This window comes from Callorhinus ursinus, unplaced genomic scaffold (assembly GCF_003265705.2).
Source record: "Callorhinus ursinus isolate GAN/ISIS: 27379988/994484 unplaced genomic scaffold, GSC_fseal_2.0 scaffold24, whole genome shotgun sequence".
NCBI lineage: Eukaryota > Metazoa > Chordata > Mammalia > Carnivora > Otariidae > Callorhinus > Callorhinus ursinus.
The window spans coordinates 18298882-18319233 of NW_027397086.1; the positions used below are offsets into that span (position 1 = coordinate 18298882).

The following is a 20352-nucleotide window of genomic DNA, read 5'->3' on the forward strand; positions in this document are numbered from 1 at the left end:
TTATATCCCAAGAGTTTATAGACTAATGAGATTGTCGTATACATAAACAAGAAATTAAGTACAAAAGCTCTATAGATAAAATACCAAGAAAATTCCAATGAAGTGGCATTTCCATACGACTTGCATGTAAGTGTAGACCAAGCCAGAAGGCAGGAAAAGATGGGATATATTCAGAGGATATATAGAGTATGTCATTATGTAGCTTAAAAGAAGCTTGGTACATACATTTGGTACATAATTTTCAGCTTCACTCAGTTTAAAGGTTTTCATTAGTCAATATCTTTGATCAAAATCGGAAAACGATTAACTCTGTTATGACTCATGGAGTTTCTCAAAGAACAAAAAGATATGCCTTTCCCCCCTGCTTTTGTTTTTAACAGGATATTTGTCAAATGCAAAAGATATCTACAAAAGCATTTTAGGCTCCTATTTGGATGACATTTGGAGACAGCTGGAGATTGTACAGTTTATTAGGGAAAAAAAGCCTGAAACCAACTACAAGATACAAGAACTGCAATGTCAGATACTAAGTTGGATGCAAAGTGAGCAACAGATTAAGGTAAGTGCTGGAATAAAGCAGATAATGGTAATCAGCTTAAACAAGAATTGTATGTAAGAAATTTTTGCATTTAACTCTGAAATTATGAAATAGTCTAGACTATTTGGTCCTTGATGGGTTTCTCCTTAAGTAAGTTAACAAAACAGAATCAGACACAGAGAAAGGTTGATTTGCATCATTGTTCATGTATCTTGAATTTAAAAATACTTTAATTTTTATTATACACAGTTTTCTGTGGATTAGCTCTCCAAATTTCAAAACTGTTGTCTGGTACATCTAAGTTCATGAACATATACCAAATAACAGAACTACAATAATTTATTTTTAATGTTAAGCCAGAATCTCATCTTATATGATTCTATTTTTTAAAAAAAAGCATTTAGCTTATGCTTTGAATTATATTGGAAATTTTTGTCCACCCTACCTCAAGCATCTGAAGGTTATATTGATAAAAACTTAAGAGGAAATACTTTCTTAAATGTTTTCAAATCAGAAAACTTTTCAAGTGCTTTACGCTAAATCTGGATACAAATTTGGCTTTTTTCTTTTTTTTTTCTTTGTCCCTCCTGTGTCTTTATCTCCAACTCTGTGGTTACTTAGATAACTTGCTTGTCATTAAAATAAAGTAAAATAATCAGTAAGAAATTTAAGAACTGGAATTTATTTGTTGTCCTCTCCCTCCCACCACCAAAAAAAAGCTATAATGATAACTAGGAAAGTATAGCAACAAATCATTGGTTCTTTTTCCAATCAACTCAAACTTGTCTGGTTTGAATTTACGCTAAGAATGCAGGTAGAGACAATTTATGTATACAGGGTATTACACGGATGCTAAGAATGCTCCACTCCAGAATATTTTCCTCATTGATATTTGATCTTACCAGAATTTATTCCTTTGTGTTTAAGCACTGACATCTTTGTTTTTTTTAAAGATTTTATTTATTTATTTATTTATTTGAGAGAGAGAATGAGAGAGAGAGAGAGCATGAGAGGGGGGAGGGTCAGAGGGAGAAGCAGACTCCCCGCCGAGCAGGGAGCCCGATGTGGGACTCGATCCCGGGACTCCCGGATCATGACCTGAGCCGAAGGCAGTCGCCCAACCGACTGAGCCACCCAGGCGCCCCGCACTGACGTCTTTTACAGCACAAATATTTACTTGGTAATCTTTTTGCCAATAGTTTCATGTAACCAATCAAGCTTGTTATTTTGTCACAGTAGCAAAACTATGAAAAAGAATAATTAATCAGAGATATATGAAATTCTTATTTTCGATCAGGTGCTGATTATAATAAGAATGGACTCAGATGGTGAAAAACATTTACTCATTAAAATCCTTAACAAAATGGAAGGTATGGAGTTTTAAATTATGCTTCATTTGATAACAAAGGTTTGGAACATATAAAAATGTAGTGATCTAAGTTTTTAAATTAAGATATAATAACATAAAATTCATACTTTAAAAGTATATAACTCAGTGGAATCTAACCAGTTTTTAAATAAATCTGAACTTTAAGTGTGCAATATAAATATCCTATAATGTACTTATATGTACATTATATGTACTTTTGTGTGTATTATTATCAGTTGACACCTTTTATTGATTGTCATTTACTAGTTGCTAAATGATTCTGTATACTTACAATAACTCTACAAATCAGTTTTACAAATAAAGAAACTAAAGTTCATAAAGGTGTTGTAACATGCCGCACCTCACAGGTGGTAAGTGAGGGACTCAGGATTTGAACCAAGGTCTGTCTTGTTCTAGTGTCATTTTCAACTCTTCTACCAACTATTGCCCCCTCTGCCAACCCTTTTCACCTTGTGCCATGGAACCCATTGCTTATATGTAAACTCTTTAACTTTTTTTTAATCTCCTTGTCTTAAGTGAACCCAGCTTTTCACAGATGATACAGCTTCCCCTGTATCCCTTTCATAGAGAAGCTGATAATTATCTCCCTCTTATATATGAAATATATATCATAGGATTGAAAGGGTCATTTCTTGCTTTCCATTATCCTTTCCAAAATATTATTTCTCTGTCCTCTGAGCCTATGCCGTATTGCCACACCATTCACTACCACTCCATGTTGCCATCATCTAGTAACCACCCAAACACTCCCCATCACCCATGGACAGTTGTGCACCTGGTTCATGGTATTTTCACTCCTAGTGCTGCCATTATCCTAGGTGTCTTTAATGTGAATGGCTCATTCAATACACTGACCTTATAGTTTCACTGGCCTCCACAGGAGAAATGATATTCACTCCGTGGCTATGCCATTAACCTTGTAATAGTGCAGAACTGTGCTACCTCTGAACTTTAAACTCTGATACACAGCTATCTTACCTCTTCCATGATGTTCAGCAACTTAGAGATCTGTAATCAATCACCTCCTTTTTTGTTTCACATTTTTCTCTTTCCAGGCTTGGTGATGTGCCCATGACTTTAATCAGTCTTGTCCTTCTACTGTACCTTCCATTTAAATCTCAGCTCTGAATCCATCAAGACGTTTAACCTCTCTGTTCCTGTACCTGAGCTCCTGAGCATTATTAGAGAAAATCAGATAGTTTAGTACCACTACAAACTTAACTTCTCTGACCTTGTATGGGCTCTTAATACCTCTTAACAACCTTTCTTCTTACAACCTTACCATCTACAAACTTACCTTCATTTCTTCTATTCTTTTATCTTTTCCTCCTTTCTTTATAAAGGAGGTGAATCTCCTCCCTTCGAAAAACAATTTCTCATTTCTGCTTTGGATCCCATCTCTTCCCGCATCAGTGTGTTCTCATCAGTTATTTCCTCGCCCAACTTTCCTCTCCAATGACTCTCCCTTAATCTTTAAGCACTCCAGTATTAAAAATAAAATACCATCCTCAACCTATGTCACCCTTTGTTTACTATTTCTCTTCCCTCCATAAATTGCATCTTTGGCCATCTCCAAATATATCTTTGCTGTAACCCTACCAAACTGTTTATCATGCTATTTCCTATCTCCATGCCTTTACACCTCCTGTTCCTGCTACATAGTGCTCTTCTCCCTTCTTTAGCAGCTAACTCCTACACGTCCTTTAAAAATTAGTTAAAACAGGACCGCTACGGACCTCCACCAGAGTTTCCTCTGGCTTCGCATTTGTTCAGGAAGCCTTGATTTAAATGCTTTCCCTAGGGTGCCTGGGTGGCTTAGTTGGTTAAGCGACCGCCTTTGGCTCAGGTCATGGTTCCGGAGTCCTGGGACTGAGTCCCACATTGGGCTCCTGGCTCAGTGGGGAGCCTGCTTCTCCCTCTGACCCTCTCCCCTCTCATGCTGTTTCTCTCTCTCTCAAATAAATAAATAAAATCTTTTAAAAAATGAATGAATGAATAAATAAATAAATGCTTTCCCTTGTGCTCTTAGTGTATTATGTGCATACTTCTAAGGCACTACTTACCATCCTAGGCTATAACAACTGAGATTCTATTGTCTCTTTTCCTCACTAGCATGTCACCTTCTGGAAGGTAAGGACCATGCCCTAATTTGTATTACTAGCATCCACAAAAATGCCTGGAATTAGAAGGAACTTAATGTAAATGAATTGAATAACTGAACTAATGAATGCCTCTCTATATACCTAGTAGACTGAGACTAGTGAAAAAGATTGAACTGAACTATATACAAATATTACAAATGTCTGCTTATCAGTGCACTTAGCAAAATTAACTATTAAATTATAGTAATGTGAGAATGGAAGACTTTTTGCAGTCGAACTTTATAAGGTGCTATTTCTAGACATTATCATGTGTCTACAGTCCAGATTTGCAAGCCTGGATCTTATTACTTCATCCAGTTTTCCGATCCTGGGAAGATGAGGTTTTATCCACCAAATTCACAAGATTTTACTAGTACCAAAATGTTAAAGTAGTAGTTAACAATTGTGAGGCTGAACTTGCCACACCTGTCTGGAATCAGGGTAACTGAAAACATTTTTTTTTTTTTTTAGTTAGGAAGGTGCTGAGCAATGTAGCATTAAGAAACAAAGGGATTTGGGTAACTGAAGTAATACTTTTGTGAAGAGGCTGAAGAAATGTGCCTGCCCCACAGAGAAGAATACTTAGACCTACTTAATGGGGCATCTTTTCCTTTGATGTGCTTAAGACACATGGACAAATTATTATTGTATATATTACTTCTTATATAGGCTTCACGCTGAACATTCTATTTCTTTTGGCTTTGGAGATTATTTCATCACTACTCTGCTATTTTATTTCAACAAGGTTGAAACTGACACAAAAATATTTGACTCTCTAAGCTGAAAAAAAAAAATCTTTCTCCCATCTTTTAACAAGCAGCTATCCTCTGTGTCTAGGAGTGAGGCCTTTTTTCTCTGTCTAGTGTTAGAAAGTAGAACTGTGGTTTCATCTTCTCTGCTTGCAAGATCCTAGTAATGCATTTAGCAAGTAATCTGCTTTAAGATTACAGCTAAAACAAATCAGCTAAAGAGATTAGGTTTTAAATAGTATGAGCTTGGGGTGCCTGACTGGTTCAGTCGGTGGACCATGAGACTCTTGATCTCAGCATTGTGAGTTTGAACCCCACGTTGGGTGTAGAGATTGCTTAAAAGTAAAATCTTTTAAAATAATAATAATATGACTTTATAAATTTATATACAAAAGAGAAATACTACTCATCCTCTTCTTATTGCTACCAAAACTATTGTCATATCAAGCCAAGTAAACATTAAATTATTAAGCATTACTCTGTCATTATCACATCATGCCTTTGTCAACTTTACAACTGACAAACATACACCAATCGAGAGTAAAATTTATTTTAACTAGAATCAGCTATTCTTAAACCAATGATATGTACGAAAAATAAACTATATGTGTGGCTACAGAACTTTTTGAAATCTATTTTGTTAAAAAAATCAGTAACATAAGAAACTTAAATTACAATTAAGAAGCAGAAGTGACTCTAAGGAGCAGATGACACCCAGTAGGTCTTCTACTTCTTATACAGCCAGTAGAAGGGAAAAAACAACATCAAAATGTAGTCTCTTGCTATTTAGTTATGTACTTAAATTTTTGACTAGAGAAAAAAGGTAAAATCAACCATGATTTTTAGCAAAGTAAAATTAAATGCACAGAATTGATGAGTGTTTAATTTGGCTACTTTAAAATTAAGATTTTGATACATTTTATTATTTTACATAATAAATTCAGAATTTCCATGCTTATACATACAAAACATATACACACAACAGAAATATTGCCCATGCTTCAAACTTTCAGATACCCACAGACAGAAAAATAATCCAGCAAATTGTATTTTAAGCAGTTTCCTTGTTCAAGGTCTTTAATTCATTTTTTATTATAGTGAAATATATGAACACCTAAAAATTATATATGAACAAAACACTGAAAAACACTTTTTTGTATTACTCTTTTTTTCCCAACAGGTTTAACATTGACTGTCTTACATTCAAACAAAAGGAAAGATTTTGTGGAATCTGAAGGTGTTTTAAATGGGTAAAAATGTATTTCTTCACCTACGGGGAATAAACATACCAGTTCCACAGGAAAAGCACAATTTCTCCTGGAATTTAACTTTTTAAAAGGTTTAATAAAACCTGAAATGAATCAATGTATCTCTCCTCTTCCTGAAAAGTGTTTTACATTAGAATACTTGAATTCAGGTCATTGCCTTGTGTATTATATATTATTGTTGTCCAGAATTTTATAGTTCAGTCTTGCTTTAATATCCCCAACTTAATCATTATCAGTGTTACTGTTAGTACAGGAAGTACCCATTTAGATTTACCCTTGTTTATACCAGTTTTGGGGGTTTTTTTTGCTCAGCATTTTTTCTTATATCTTCTTTCTTTCCTTCTTCCTGAAGTACATTCTTTAGAAATTCTTTTGGTGAAAGCATGCTAATAATAAAATTTAGTGTTGATTTGTCTAAAAATGTTTTTATTTTGCCTTATTTTATGTAGAAATTTTTATTTCTAATATTGGGATCCAGATAATAAAAAGAAGTTGTAAATCAAATAGAAGCCCATAAAAGCATTTAACTTCTGTCTATTATCTATCTAGATTGCTCTAGATAGAAAGCAGCAGTAGAGAATTTTCATTACAGTAAGTGCTATTATATGGAATTTGAAGATAGGAAAGATAAACTTATGATATTTAAGTATCCGTTTTTTGTTGTTGCTAAATCACCTATGAAGCTCATTGAGAAAAGGAAAAATCATTTCAAAGTTGTCAGATAATATTCTCTTATGTAGATCCTCAAAGATGAAACCTCACATGTGTAAGAAAATGAATTCTCACAGTGACTTGTCTGTTATTGATAGGACTCAGTTAATAAAATTAGGGTCCCTTGCATTTGAGAATGTGAAGTAGTCCACAGTTTTTTAGATCCTGTTTTTTTAAAAAATATATGACCATAGGGGTACCTGGCTGGCTCAGTTGGAAGAGCACACGACTCTTGATCTCGGAGTTGTGAGTTTGAGCCCCACATTGGATGTAGAGATTACTTAAAAATAAAATCTTAAAAGGGGCACCTGGATGGCTCAATCGGTTAAACATCTGCCTTTGGCTCAGGTCATGATCCCAGGGTCCTGGGATCAAGCCCCACGTCATTATCGTCATCATTGTCATCATCGACATCGTCATCGTCATCATCATCATCGTCCTCATCCCTCATCGTAGGGCTCCCTGCTCAGTGGGGAGCCTGCTTCTCCCTCTGCCCCTCCCCCACTTGGGCTGGCTCTCTCTCTAGAATAAATAAATAAAATCTTTTTAAAAAATCTTTAAAAATTTTTTTAAAGATGTATGACCATCAAAAAGAAAGATAAAAAGGAATTAGCACAATTGGAGAACAAATCAACAGAAAATACACCAGTGCCTTTCCAAGATAAGTCGGCACAGACTAGAGAAGAATAAAATAGCCAAAGACAGTCATCTTTTGGCCTTCCAAGTAAATAATGACACAAATATAATTCTATTTTCTTGGCTTTATTTTGTCTTCAGTACAAGTTCCTGTGTAGTTGTACATAATCAATATATTGGAGCAGATTTCCCCTGGAGTAACTTCTCATTTGTGGTGGAATACAATTTTGTAGAAAACTCTTGTTGGACTAAACACTGCGAGAAATTGAATATTCCTCACAAGGTCTTCAAAGTGATTCTTCCAGATACAGTTTTAAAGAGTAAGGATATAAACTAAATCCTTTTGTTGTAGTAGAATGGAAATTGTTTTCTGCTTCTGATCTGTGGAAAGAGAACGAGCAATGGCGTTAGAGGACTTGAGTTCAAACTCTAACCTCAGCACTCCATATGACCTTGGGCCAGTTCTTTACCCCTTACCTCTTATTCCTCGTTTGTAAAGTAAGGTTTACTGGTTATATTCATCTTCATCCCCTTACCTTCTAAATTTTACTTATAATAGCACAATTTATTACAATTATATCCAATCTTCACCTGATACTTCTATGCAGTAGTATTTTTTATTGAATTTTAGGGGAAAATTCTTTCGTAGTATGTTGACTGATTCAGAAAACTTAATGTGCCAAAAAAAAATTATACAGAAACACTTCGAAAAGAATTTAAAACCACTTTGTATATCATTCGGTTTCTCTGTATATCTCAGCAACACTTCACATGACTCAGGTTGTGAATTCTCACATCCATTAAATTAAAAAGCCTGTACACTTTTAGTCCCAGTGCATCCCTTTCAATACTTGCCTTAAGTTATTTTCTGTCCATCTCAAGTCTGAGTGGGAAGTTTTGAATTCTGAGATATTCCAATTCAATTCTAAAAATATAGTCATCATAATGATTACCTTGGAATCTTTGATATATGAAATTAAATGTTAAATTGATTAAATAAGGGCCCCCCAAAAGATAAAAGATAAATATCTCAGTTTATATGTAGAGGCTTCTTCCATTCTGTCAAAGATGAACTTAACTGGGGACGCCTGCGTGGCTCAGTTGGTTAAGCAGCTGCCTTCTGCTCAGGTCATGATCCCAGAGTCCTGGGATCAAGTCCTGCAATTGGCTCCCTGCTTCTCCCTCTGCCTACCACTCTTCCTGCTTGTGCTCTCTCTCTCTGTCTCTGACAAATAAATAAAATCTTTAAAAAAAAAAAAAAGATGAACTTAATTGATTCAACCAATTCCTTATTCGGAGCATTTACAATGCTTCAATTTTCTACTATTTACTATAAGATTTTTAGTAGCTTATATGTCTTATTTATTTTTATATACTTGTTCTTAGAAGAAGTAAAATGAGTTGCTGGGTCAAAGGTATACACACATTTATATATTGCCAAATATCCTTCCAGAAATGCTATCTCAATTCGTATTTGTGCAGAAAGTAAAGAGAATCCTTTCCCCAATATCTTTACTGTAAGTAGGTATTATTATTCTTTTAAATCTTTGACAGAATTATAGGCATAAAATATTTTATAGTTATATTATAGTTAATTAATTACAGATAATGTCTTAGATTATCCATATCTTTTCAGATGTGATCTTGTATAGCCATTCTTTTGTAAATTGCCTATTAATGTTCTTTGTCCATTTATCCATTGATGTATTTATTATTTTCCTATTAACGTATCATAGTAGTTTTAGTAAACTCCGTTAATGCTGTTTTATTTTTAGGTAGTAGGAGAACATATGGTTTTTATTTTATTCTTCAGAACTTTATTCTGATTTCTGATTTTTTACAATGACTATGTTTTATTTTTGTACTACTCCTTGAACATACACTTGCTTTTCTCATGTTTAGTAAAAAAGAGAAAGAGCTGAAGGATAAGAAAAAAGAGAAATATTTATAAACTTTCTCTTATTTAGGAAGCACATTGCTGGATAGTTTTGGTGGATTTCTTTTGGAAATTCAGGTTCCATATGTGTTTTTTGCATCTGAAGGACTTCTTAATACTCCAGAAATACTTCAGTTGCTAGAATCCAAGTAAGTTATTGATTTCATAACTTTAGCAAAGGTATATATATCCTAAATGGCTAAACATTGTGCTGTATATGTGGCATATTTCTCTCTGATTGAAGCGTGCAATTACATCACATAGAAAGTTTTCCAGAGAGTTTATGTCAAGTTACACTTCTCTCCCTATAGTACACTATCATAATTACTGAATATTATCTTTTTTGGCAATATATATCAATCATGTGAAGAAAAAATATTTCGTTAGTGTCTAAATTTATATCTTAATTTCATTTCTCTTGTTACCAGCAAATATGAACACTATCTTTTTTTTCCTGCGAATTTTATAGTCATATCTTTGGGTCATTGATAATATTGAGAATGAGTATTCTTAATTAGAGGGCTTTAAATATTGCATGGGAAATAGGACTACGAAGTTCTAAGTGAAATGCCTAAGGCAATGCACATCTCAACTAATTTGTCATATATACTGAATAAATCATAATTTCATTCCTCAAATTTATAAAGTAGAATAAATTGATGTATGAAACAAAAAGCACAGTAGTTCAAATAATTTAATATGCGGGAGGACAATACAGCTTTTCTTAAGGAATTTTTCTTAGCATTTCATTATCTCACCCCAAAATATGGTATTTTACAGATACAATATCACACTAGTGGAGAGATGCTGCAGTGAGTCATTGAAACTCTTTGGACGTACAGAGTGTTATGTGGTGGTGACAGTTGATGAACACACTGCCATAATTTTGCAGGTAAAATTATATAGTAAAGAATATAGAGCGCCTGGGTGGCTCAGTTGGTTAAGCGACTGCCTTTGGCTCAGGTCATGATCCTGGAGTCCCGGGATCGAGTCCCGCATCGGGCTCCCTGCTCGGCGGGGAGTCTGCTTCTCCCTCTGACTCTCCCCCCTCTCATGTGCTCTCTCTCTCTCATTCTCTCTCTCAGATAAATAAATAAAATTTTTAAAAATATATATAAATTAAATATAGTACAATATATATAACCATGTAATTTATTATTAGCTTTACTATAGAGAGCTTAACTATAACCCATTAGGGTTTTCTTCCAAAACTTTGCAAATAGATAACAAGTATTAAAATCATCACTGTGGAAAATGACTTTTACCAAGCTTCTTTAATGCCTTTAATTTTTAACATACTTTAAGAAGACAAAGTATGGAATCTTTAATGTTAATATTGACCTATTTTAAAATATATTTATAGAATAATCACAGTGTTGAAAACCTTAAAAATCAAATCTTAGTCACTATGTTTCTTAAAAGGTGGTAGTATTTTGGGGCGCCTGGGTGGCTCAGTTGGTTAAGCGACTGCCTTTGGCTCAGGTCATGATCCTGGGGTTCCAGGATGGAGTCCCACATCGGGCTCCCTGCTCAGCAAGGAGTCTGCTTCTCCCTCTGACCCTCTTCCCTCTTGTGCTCTCTATCTCTCATTCTCTCTCTCTCAAATAAATAAATAAAATCTTTAAAAAAAAAGGTGGTAGTATTTTAATCCATGATTAGTAATATGGGATTTCCTCTGAGGTAAGTGGGGATTGCCTGTAAGTAAGCCAGTTAAAAAAACAAGAAAAAAGAAAAATTCTCTCAAAAAAAAATCCCTATAGTTGAAATTTAAATGTACAAATTCTTGACTGAATCTCCCTGATAAGTTTGCTTGATTGGAGTACAAATTACAGTGCTTGCTTCGGCAGCACAAATACTAAAATTGGAGTACAAATTACAAAGAAATTAATTCACTAGGGTGGAAGTGGGGAGCAGAAACTAGTTTGAATGGTATGGAATATAAATTAATAGCAAATACGGTAAGGTAGAAGTCCGATCGTGAGCAAATGTTAACAGTATAAGAATTATATAATGGAAACACAAAGCTCTGTTAGAGGGTTTCTTAAGAGTTACCATGTCTTACATATTTAAAGCTTTTTAAAAAGATTTTATTTATTTATTTGAGAGAGAGAGCATGCACAAATGAGAGAGCACAAGCAGGGGGAGCAGCAGAGGGAGAGGGAGAAGCAGGTGCCCAGCTGAGCAGGGAGCCTGATGTGGGGCCCTATCCCAGGACCCTGGGATCATGACCTGAGCCAAAGACAGATGCTTAACTGGCTGAGCCACCTAGGTGCCCCTAAAGTTTTTTTAAAAAACAATTATTTAGGGAGAAATACCATTTGGGAGACTTTTAAATTTAATTCATAGTTATATAACTTGTTGTTAGAGTAAGACACTTCCTGAATCATTCACTCTATCAAAAATTAATTGTAGACCCAAGTCGGGCTCCATGTAGCCTGCTTAAGATTCTCTAAGATTCTTTCCCTCTCCCTCTGCCCCAGCCAACCCCACTTGCATGTGCTCTCTCTCTAAAGTAAAATAAAATAGAAGAAAATAAAATAGAATGTAACTTTGAAAAAAACTTAATTGCATTAAAGGGAAAAGAATATTCTAGACTATTAGAGAGCAATTCCTGGAAGTCCATTGATCGCTTCTTTATTATCTTCCTTAAATAAACATTCAGTGCAGATTATCCCATGAGTTTTTAAACATATTTTATATTGCCCTTACAAGTAGACAAATTCCTGTCTATAAAGGACTTTGCCCAAATAGGGGCACTCTATAGGCTGCTTTCTTCATATCTAGGACTTTGGGAGATTCATGAGCCTTCCTTGCTGAAGCTATCATTTGCTGGTTGATATCTACTGTAGCTTTTCCCCTATTACTTCCAGTGTGATTTTAATTTTTCCAGAAAATGGAAGCCCATACCCATGACTCTTCTCAAGTTGTTATATATATATTAATATATATATAATCTAAAATAGATTATTAAAATATGGTAGTAATAATTTCATAACAACTATTCAACCTAGTGAATCTTTTTATTTTTTTTCTGGTAGGACCTAGAAGAATTGAATTGTGAGAAGGCATCAGACAATATCATTATGAGACTGATGGCATTATCATTCCAGTACAGCTATTGTTGGATAATCTTATATACAAAAAAAACATTAAACTCAGAGTAAGTAAACATTTCTTCATCCAAAGTTATGTTTCTATTCCTTATTTGGTCCTCTTCTTTGAATAAAAGTAGCCAAAATTTTTGAATAAAAGTAGTTAAAATTTTTCTACTTGCTCATCTAGTTTGCTTTGAGTCAGGGATCTTCGAGATGGAGGCATGCCCATAGGAAAACAAATCAGAATTTTGGAGATGATATATTTCCACTGGGCTTTCTGTGCAAATCATCCTCCTCTAGTTCACTAAGAGTTGCTGCTTTAAGTGTTTCACTTTTCATTACTTTTTAGTTCTGGACTTGTCTGTTAAAAGATGCCATTCTTAAATCACTTCTCTCTAAAAGCTTATTTAAATTTGCCAACTAAATAGCACCTTGCTATTCTTTCTTTCATTGACGTGCTTAACTTAAAAAATACAAAAAATCCATGCCAAGATACTGGCTCAAATTATCATTATATGTCCCTTCTTTCCTTCATCTTAAAATTTTATGAACCCACAGCTTTCACCTCCTTTTTTTATTCTCTGCAGTCTGGCTTTTCTCCTACATCTGTACTAATCTGTCTCTCAGGATCACTTCCACCTCCAAAAGTATTTTTATCTTTCTCTGCTCTAAAGTATTAAAGACTGTTGTCAGTGCTTCCTTACTTGAAGCTCTTCAGTCCCATGACACTTCACAGTTTTGATCTTCTAACTACTCTTTCTCTCTCTTTACCTCTTCTTCTTCCTTGTCCCAGTCTCCAGATACATCTGAATTCTTTCCTTTCTTCTATTCAATCCATTAGAAACCTTACTCACTGCCATAGCTTCAATCAGCATCTTTCTGCCTATAATGATTATAATTATATCTGCAGCTGGAGTCGCTCTTTGAAATTCCTGACAGGTATCTCTAATTTTCTATTAAATATTTCCACCCTGATATTTTGTAGGCTCTCAAACTTAACATGTTCCAGGGTGAATTCATTGTATTCTCTATCCCCTCCAAAACAGTATCTCCTCTTTTCTGCCCTTTGACTATTTATGACCATTGTCTTTCTTTTAGTCACTGAAATTAAAAACATATCTTATGGATATAATCACTAGTCTCTTTTTTATCTATCCCCTCTCTCCATTTATATTACCAACATCTTAGTTTAGATCTTATGTGGACTGTTAACTACCGTTTTCCCACCTCATGGCTCTCCATGTTACTCTCCATAATCTGTCATACATTTGATTAATATTCCAAAAACCAGGCTCTTACTGTTCCACTCTAATAAAAAGCCTACTGACTTCCCTATTATCTACTGAATACATACATACTGTTCACCCTAATATTCAAAGTCTTCAGAATATAATCCTGACCTATATTTTCAGGCTTAATTTTCACTGTTTTTCATTTCAGCCAGAGGATTGCTCACTGGTTCACAAACATGGTCCTTACTTTGCCACTTCTACTTCTGCTGATACATTTTTCTCTTTCTACAATATTCTGTATTTCCTCCAACTATTTAATCTGGTGAAATCATGCCTATTTTTCAAAACCTATCCCCAAATATCACTTTTTCTATTCTGTCTTTCCTTAATACCCCCATCTCATGCACACAAATAGTTAACTGTGACCTCTCCATCCTTTGAACTCCTTAGCTCTCTATCCTTTCCTCATCTTTGATATTTACCACATTTTGCCTTGTATTATCATTTGGAGTACTTGCCCCAAGGCAGTGCACATTGTTTCGTATGATAGATGCTTGGTAAATACTCCTTGATTGAATGAATGAATCTTTCCTACTAAATTTCAAACTGGTCTCCTTTTTAAAAAAAAAAATCTCTACAGTATCACATAACACATACCAAATCACTCATAGTAGAAGTTCTTAAAATATATAGTCTGGGGTGCCTTGGGTGGCTCAGTTGGTTAAGTGTCTTCCTTCAGCTCACCATCCTGAGGTCCTGGGATCGAGCCCTGCGTCGGGCTCCCTTCTCAGCTTGGAGTCTGCTTCTCCCTCTCCCTCTGCCCCTCCTCCCGCTTGTGCTCTCTCTCACTCTCTCAAATAAATAAAATCTTTAAAAATATATTATTTAGTTATTAGAGAAGGTATAGAGATCTTTCCTTATTTGACATTGCATATGTGATTTTTTTCTTTACTGACTTTCCAGTTTGATTACATTTTTGTTTACCTACTGTACCAAGCTCTTTGTATACAATTATTATATGTGGGATAAGTATAAGTTAAAATTTAAGAGTCCAAACACCTTGGTTCTTATTTCTTTTTCTATTAACAATAACCTCTAGCAAGTCATTAACCTTGTTTTTCCTTTCTACCAAAATTGAAAAATAAAAATAATAATTTAGGTGTAAAATCTTCATTTTGAATATAGTAAAGGCTGTATAGCATTTTAAGCTTGGAACTTGCTTGTAAAGCATTTAAGCTTTATCAAGATCTTGGAAGTATCCCATAGATAAAAACTGTTTTGGAAAAAAAATTTTTGTTTTGTTTTGTTTTGGAAAAAAATTTTAAGTTGTTTTTAGATTGCTATTCACCTATGTTCCAGAGGTGTAATTGAAGTACAGCAAAAGAGAAGGGATTCACACTTATTTTTACCCAGATTTTCATGAAAAAAAAAAACCAATTATGTAATAGTCTGAGACAGTTTTATGTTCAGGATATGAAGAGTTAATTATTCACAATAAGATATTATTATAAAATGTAGTTATTTTCAGACTTCTAGGTATCTCAGTTCTATACTTTTAGATGTATAAAACATTTAAGAAGTCTCTTAATCAACTGACCAAATGAGGAAAATTCAACATACAAAATAAAATTGCTTGAATTACCTTAGTTCCTGTTCAAGAAAATGTGTTAGGAGTCCCCAAGACTACCCCCAGGTTTGATGATTTGATAAGAGGATTCACTGGACTCGGCATATACTTGTACTCATGATTATGATTTATTATAGTAAATGGTTACCAAGCAAAATCAGCAAAGGGAAAAAGTGCATGGAACAAAATCCAGAGGAAGCTAGAAGGAAGCTTCCAGGAATCTTCTCCTAGTAGAATCACACGGAATGTGCTTAATTTCCACAGGAAAGAGTTGTGACAACACTTGTTAAAATGTTGTGTACGAGGGAAACTCACTAGAGACTCAATGCCCAGGGCTTTCAGTAAGGATTGGCTATGTAGGCACCCTCTGCCTAGCACATATCAAAATTCTAGACTCCCAAGAAGAAAAGGTGTTCAGCAGAAACCACATTGTTTATACAAGCAGTGTAGGCACAGTAAGCCACTCTTGTTAGCCACTCTTACGGAAAAAGCTTGCCTGAGAAAAAAACTAGCAAGGGAAAGGAGAGCCAAGAAATTAAGGAGCCCTTGTCTCAATGATATGGTTTGAGTCCCTGGATCCAATAAAGTCCTCTCCTGGACTTCTTAGTAATATGAGCCATTTCCTTTTTTCTGCTTAGGGTACTTAAAGTGGATAAAGGCAGTAGAAGTATATACCCATAGCTCAAGACTCACATCTGATCTGCTTAATTACCATAGGGGGAAAAAAAAGAGTGTTTTTTTAATTAAGATATAATTGACATACAAGATTTTGTAAGTTTAAGGTCTACAACATGCTGATTTGATACATTTATATATTGCAGTATGATTACCACTGTAAGGTTAGCTAACACCTCTATCACATTACATAATGATCATTGTAAAAAGTGTTTTTTCTGGTCGCCTGGGTGGCTCAGATGGTTAAGCGTCTGCCTTCAGCTCAGGTCATGATCCCAGAGTCCTGGGATCGAGTCCCGTATCGGGCTCCCTGCTCCTTGGGAGCCTGCTTCTCCCTCTACCTCTCTCTCTCTCTCTCATGAATAAATAAATAAAATCTTTAAAAAAAAAAAAAAGTGTTTTTTCTGACAGTTCAAGAAAAAGACACAGGGAGGATTCTAGTTATCCTGGCTCTGGTCACATGTTCATATCTGAACTTGTTACTTTGGCCAGGGGATAGAGTATTTTAGTTGGATCAGTTAGAGAGCCATCCCTGGAGCCAGTAAGGGGATGAGTTAAACTTCTCCCCTCAAACACACTCTCAGCATCCCCTAGATTCAACTGGATTGTTAAAGAATGGAGGTGGAACCATCTTCTTAAAAGAGTGCTGAGTCTGCCACACAGCTTTATCTTAGCCAGATTATTCTCATAACATGAAATGTGGAAAATGAAATGAACTTCTGATAGGTACAATCAGATATCAAATGAGTACAGTATAATAATATAATTTTTTTTTAGGTACCATCTTACAGAAAAAACACTTCATCATCTAGCACTGATTTATGCAGCTTTGTTATCTTTTGGGCTAAAATCAGAAGAACTGGATGTAAAGGTATTCTTTTCTTAAATGTTTGTTTATAAGTATTTTCATAAACCAAAATTATACTCAAACTCAAGTGCCCAGTGCAAAGAAACATTAAATTAGTAAACTAAAAAATGCTTAAAAGCCTTTTAAATAAAGAACATTTTCTAATTAATAAATATCCTTTCCACTTCAACTTCTGTTCTAAAAGAAGGGGTGCCTTGGGGCACCTGGGTGGCTCAGCTGGTGGAGAATCTGCCTTTGGCTCTGCTCATGATCTGGGGGTCCTGGGATCAGGCCCTGTGTCTGGCTCCTTGCTCAGTGGGGAGCCTGCTTCTCCCTCTCCGTCTGCCGCTCCCCCTGCTTGTGCGCTCTCTCCCTGTGTCAAATACATAAATAAAATCTTTAAAAAATAATAAAAATAAAAAATAAAAGAAAGGTGCCTGGGTGGCTCAGATGGTTAAGCGTCTGCCTTCGGCTCAGGTCATGATCCCAGGGTCCTGGGATCGAGCCCTGCATCAGGCTTCCTGCTAGGCAGGGAGCCTGCTTCTCCCTCTGCCTCTGCCTCTCTCTCTCTGACTCTCATGAATAAATAAATAAAACATTAAAAAAAAAAAAAGGTGCCTGGGTGGCTCAGTTGGTTAAGTGTCTGCCTTTGGCTCAGGTTATGATCCCGGGGTCCTGGGCTTGAGCCCTGTATCAGGCTCCCGGCTCAGTGGGGAGCCTGCTTCTCCCTCTCCCTCTGTTGCTGCTTGTGCTCTCTCTCTCTCTCAAATAAATAAATTTAAGAAAAATTAAAAGCCTTTAATAAATTTAAAGTCATATTTTATCTCTTAATTACTATATGGCAGGATATGAATAAAAGTAAATATCCATTGATCAAAAATCATCACTTAAGAAACATACACTCTTTTTATCTGCTGTAGTGATCTCTAACCAGTGTCCTTTCTTGGTTCTTTTTTCAATGTCCTATTATGAAATTTAGACACTCCTCCAAATTCAGAGCTCAGTCCTCTTCTGTTACCACTTTATACTTTTTCCTTAATAAATTCAGAATTCCCCGGGGCACCTGGGTGGCTCAGTCGTTAAGTGTCTGCCTTCGGCTCAGGTCATGATCCCAGGGCCCTGGGATCGAGCCCCGCATCAGGCTCCCTTCTCCATGGGAAGCCTGCTTCTCCCTTTCCCACTCCCCCTGCTTGTGTTCCCTCTCTCACTATCTCTCTCTCTGTCAAATAAATAAATAAATAAATCTTTTAAAAAAATAAATTCAGAATTCCCACAAATTTGGCTTTCATTTCTGAGTATAATCTTTAAAATTTTCCTGACTTTTCTTAAGATCTGCACCTATAATTCTAGCATTCTACTGGAAATCTCCACACGAATATCCCACAGGTGCCTCAAACTCTGTATGTCTAAAACACAACTTCTCATCCTCCCCACACTTAGTTTATGGCATTACTACTGTAACCTAATCAGTAGCTGCAGAGTCTCTAGAATATGTCTCTCCATTCTACTCCCACTGCTTTTTCCCAAATTCAGGCCTTCACCTCTCTTTTGGAGTTTTAAAACAACTTCCTGACTAATCTTATTTCTAGTCGTCCTCCTTTGGTGCATAATATAGATTCACACCAATTACATTTCTGAAATATAGCTGTGAACATTTCACTTCCTGAACTGTAAGCTCCTGAAAGAAAGGAAACATGTTTGTTTTCAGATTCCTGGTATCCAGCACAGCGCCAAGTATATAGTAGACTCTTGATAAATATGTGTTGTTAAATTGAATTTTCTTGCTCAACAGACCTTCCATAGCTTCCTACTTCATTCAAAAGAGATCAAACTCAGCTGGATTCCAACTTCATGATTTGGCCCCTAGTAATTCTTCCTTTAACATCATTCTACTCACCATTTCCTGAATATGTCCACTCTATCACAGTTCAGCCAATGCACAAACATGTCATCCCAGCCTGTCTCCCACTTTCTCTTACTGCTAGCCTTTAGAGTTCTGTCTTTTGTTTGTTGCCCAGCTCAAACACTACCTCCTTTAAGAAATGTGCCCCAAGTATGCCCTCAGGATAAATCTCTCCTCCCATTCTCGCAAGAGCACTTCATACCTTTATTGTAGCATGACGTATTCATTCATATACCTTCCATGCCGGAGGCGGGTAAGAACCAGACCCTGTTTCTTTGAAAAATGTGTAGCATCCAGCACAGGGCTTTGTACACAGTAAAAATGTTCAACAAACATCTACTGAATAGAATTAAATCAAAGCACACCTGTTAAGAAAATTAACAAATGATCTATTTGAAATAGAATCCTGATCATTTTGATCCTGTGAGGCCTATTAAGCATTGAAATAAAATTCTTAGAAAAGTTACCAATGAATGGCAAATTAAGTTTATTTCCTTTACCCATTCAAGTGTGGTTTCACCACTTAACCAGCCTCTTTTCAGCTAATGGTAAGCAGTTATATGCAAAATATACTTCAGAGAATCATTTTATTCCTCTATACATGGGTTATGTGATATTAGTGAGCAATACTATATTCAGGTACAGTGATATGGCCCATAGAGGACATGTTCCAAGGAAGGCATTTAGGGATGACACAGGAAGTATGCCCAGGCACAATCCATTCCAAACAAAAGTCTGCTCCCACCCGGATCAAACGATTCCAAAAGTCTTTCAAGTTATACATAATAATCTTAAAAGTAGGTCAGTTTTTCCGTAGAATTTGAGAAACAATTATCAGTTTGCTCTATTATCAGTATGTCACCAGTACTCAAGCCTCCTAGTCTCCTGACTTGATGACATTACCACATTAAAGGGGGTTCCCTAGACTCATATTATCTTAAAGTATACTGTTGCTTTACTTTACTATATTTAGTAATATGGCTTTTGGCCTGTTAGAGCCCATCAGTATGGATTTTTTAAAAAATTTTTTCAGGTATCTGAACAGCCTAGCCATAAAGGAAGCATTAGGAAATTTAAGTACATTTTCTTTTTTTTTAAAGATTTTATTTATTTATTTGAGAGAAGAATGAGAGATAGAGAGAGAGCATGAGAGGGGGGAGGGTCAGAGGGAGGAGCAGAAGCCCGATGCGGGACTCGATCCCAGGACTCCAGGATCATGACTTGAGCCGAAGGCAGTCACTTAACCAACTGAGCCACCCAGGCGCCCAAGTACATTTTCTTAAACTAAAAGAAAATACTGCTAGTAGTGTTATGCTATATTTTATTCTAACGTCAAAAAAAGTTCTATAAATTTTTTATAAACTCCTTTTGTGGAAAAATGCATAGATAAACATATATGCAAAATTTTGAAAATAATGCTAGGGGGTTCCTGAATCTCCCCAAATCTAGCCATGAGCTCCAGAATGCTTGCCCCAATAAATTAAGGTAATATTCATTACCATCATCATAAAATTGTGCCGTTTTATATTTAAATAAAACTGTCAGATCTTCTTAAAACATCCAAAACTGCAATAAAATTAATTTGGAATCAAACAGTGTTATTT

General features: G+C 35.5%; 2 protein-coding genes across 8 annotated transcripts in view; one reads left to right on the forward strand and one right to left on the reverse strand.

Annotated features, from left to right (window-relative positions):
- The window catches only part of SHOC1 (shortage in chiasmata 1), a 102984-nt gene that overhangs the window by 73178 nt on the left and 9454 nt on the right, over positions 1-20352 (forward strand). For all 6 annotated transcript variants that reach the window (XM_073876550.1, XM_025888156.2, XM_073876552.1 and 3 more), the window contains 8 exons: positions 381-559; positions 1836-1908; positions 5999-6068; positions 7575-7753; positions 9401-9518; positions 10150-10261; positions 12408-12529; positions 16776-16869. In XM_073876550.1, coding sequence (XP_073732651.1) covers positions 381-559; positions 1836-1908; positions 5999-6068; positions 7575-7753; positions 9401-9518; positions 10150-10261; positions 12408-12529; positions 16776-16869 — 947 coding nt within the window. The remainder of the gene's footprint in view (positions 1-380; positions 560-1835; positions 1909-5998; positions 6069-7574; positions 7754-9400; positions 9519-10149; positions 10262-12407; positions 12530-16775; positions 16870-20352) is intronic.
- The window catches only part of GNG10 (G protein subunit gamma 10), a 34752-nt gene continuing 21913 nt past the window's right edge, over positions 7514-20352 (reverse strand). The window contains exon 4 of one of the 2 annotated variants that reach the window (XR_012373514.1): positions 7514-7814. The gene's annotated coding sequence lies outside the window, so the exon portion shown is untranslated. The remainder of the gene's footprint in view (positions 7815-20352) is intronic. The other variant, XM_025888154.2, reaches the window with a different exon arrangement.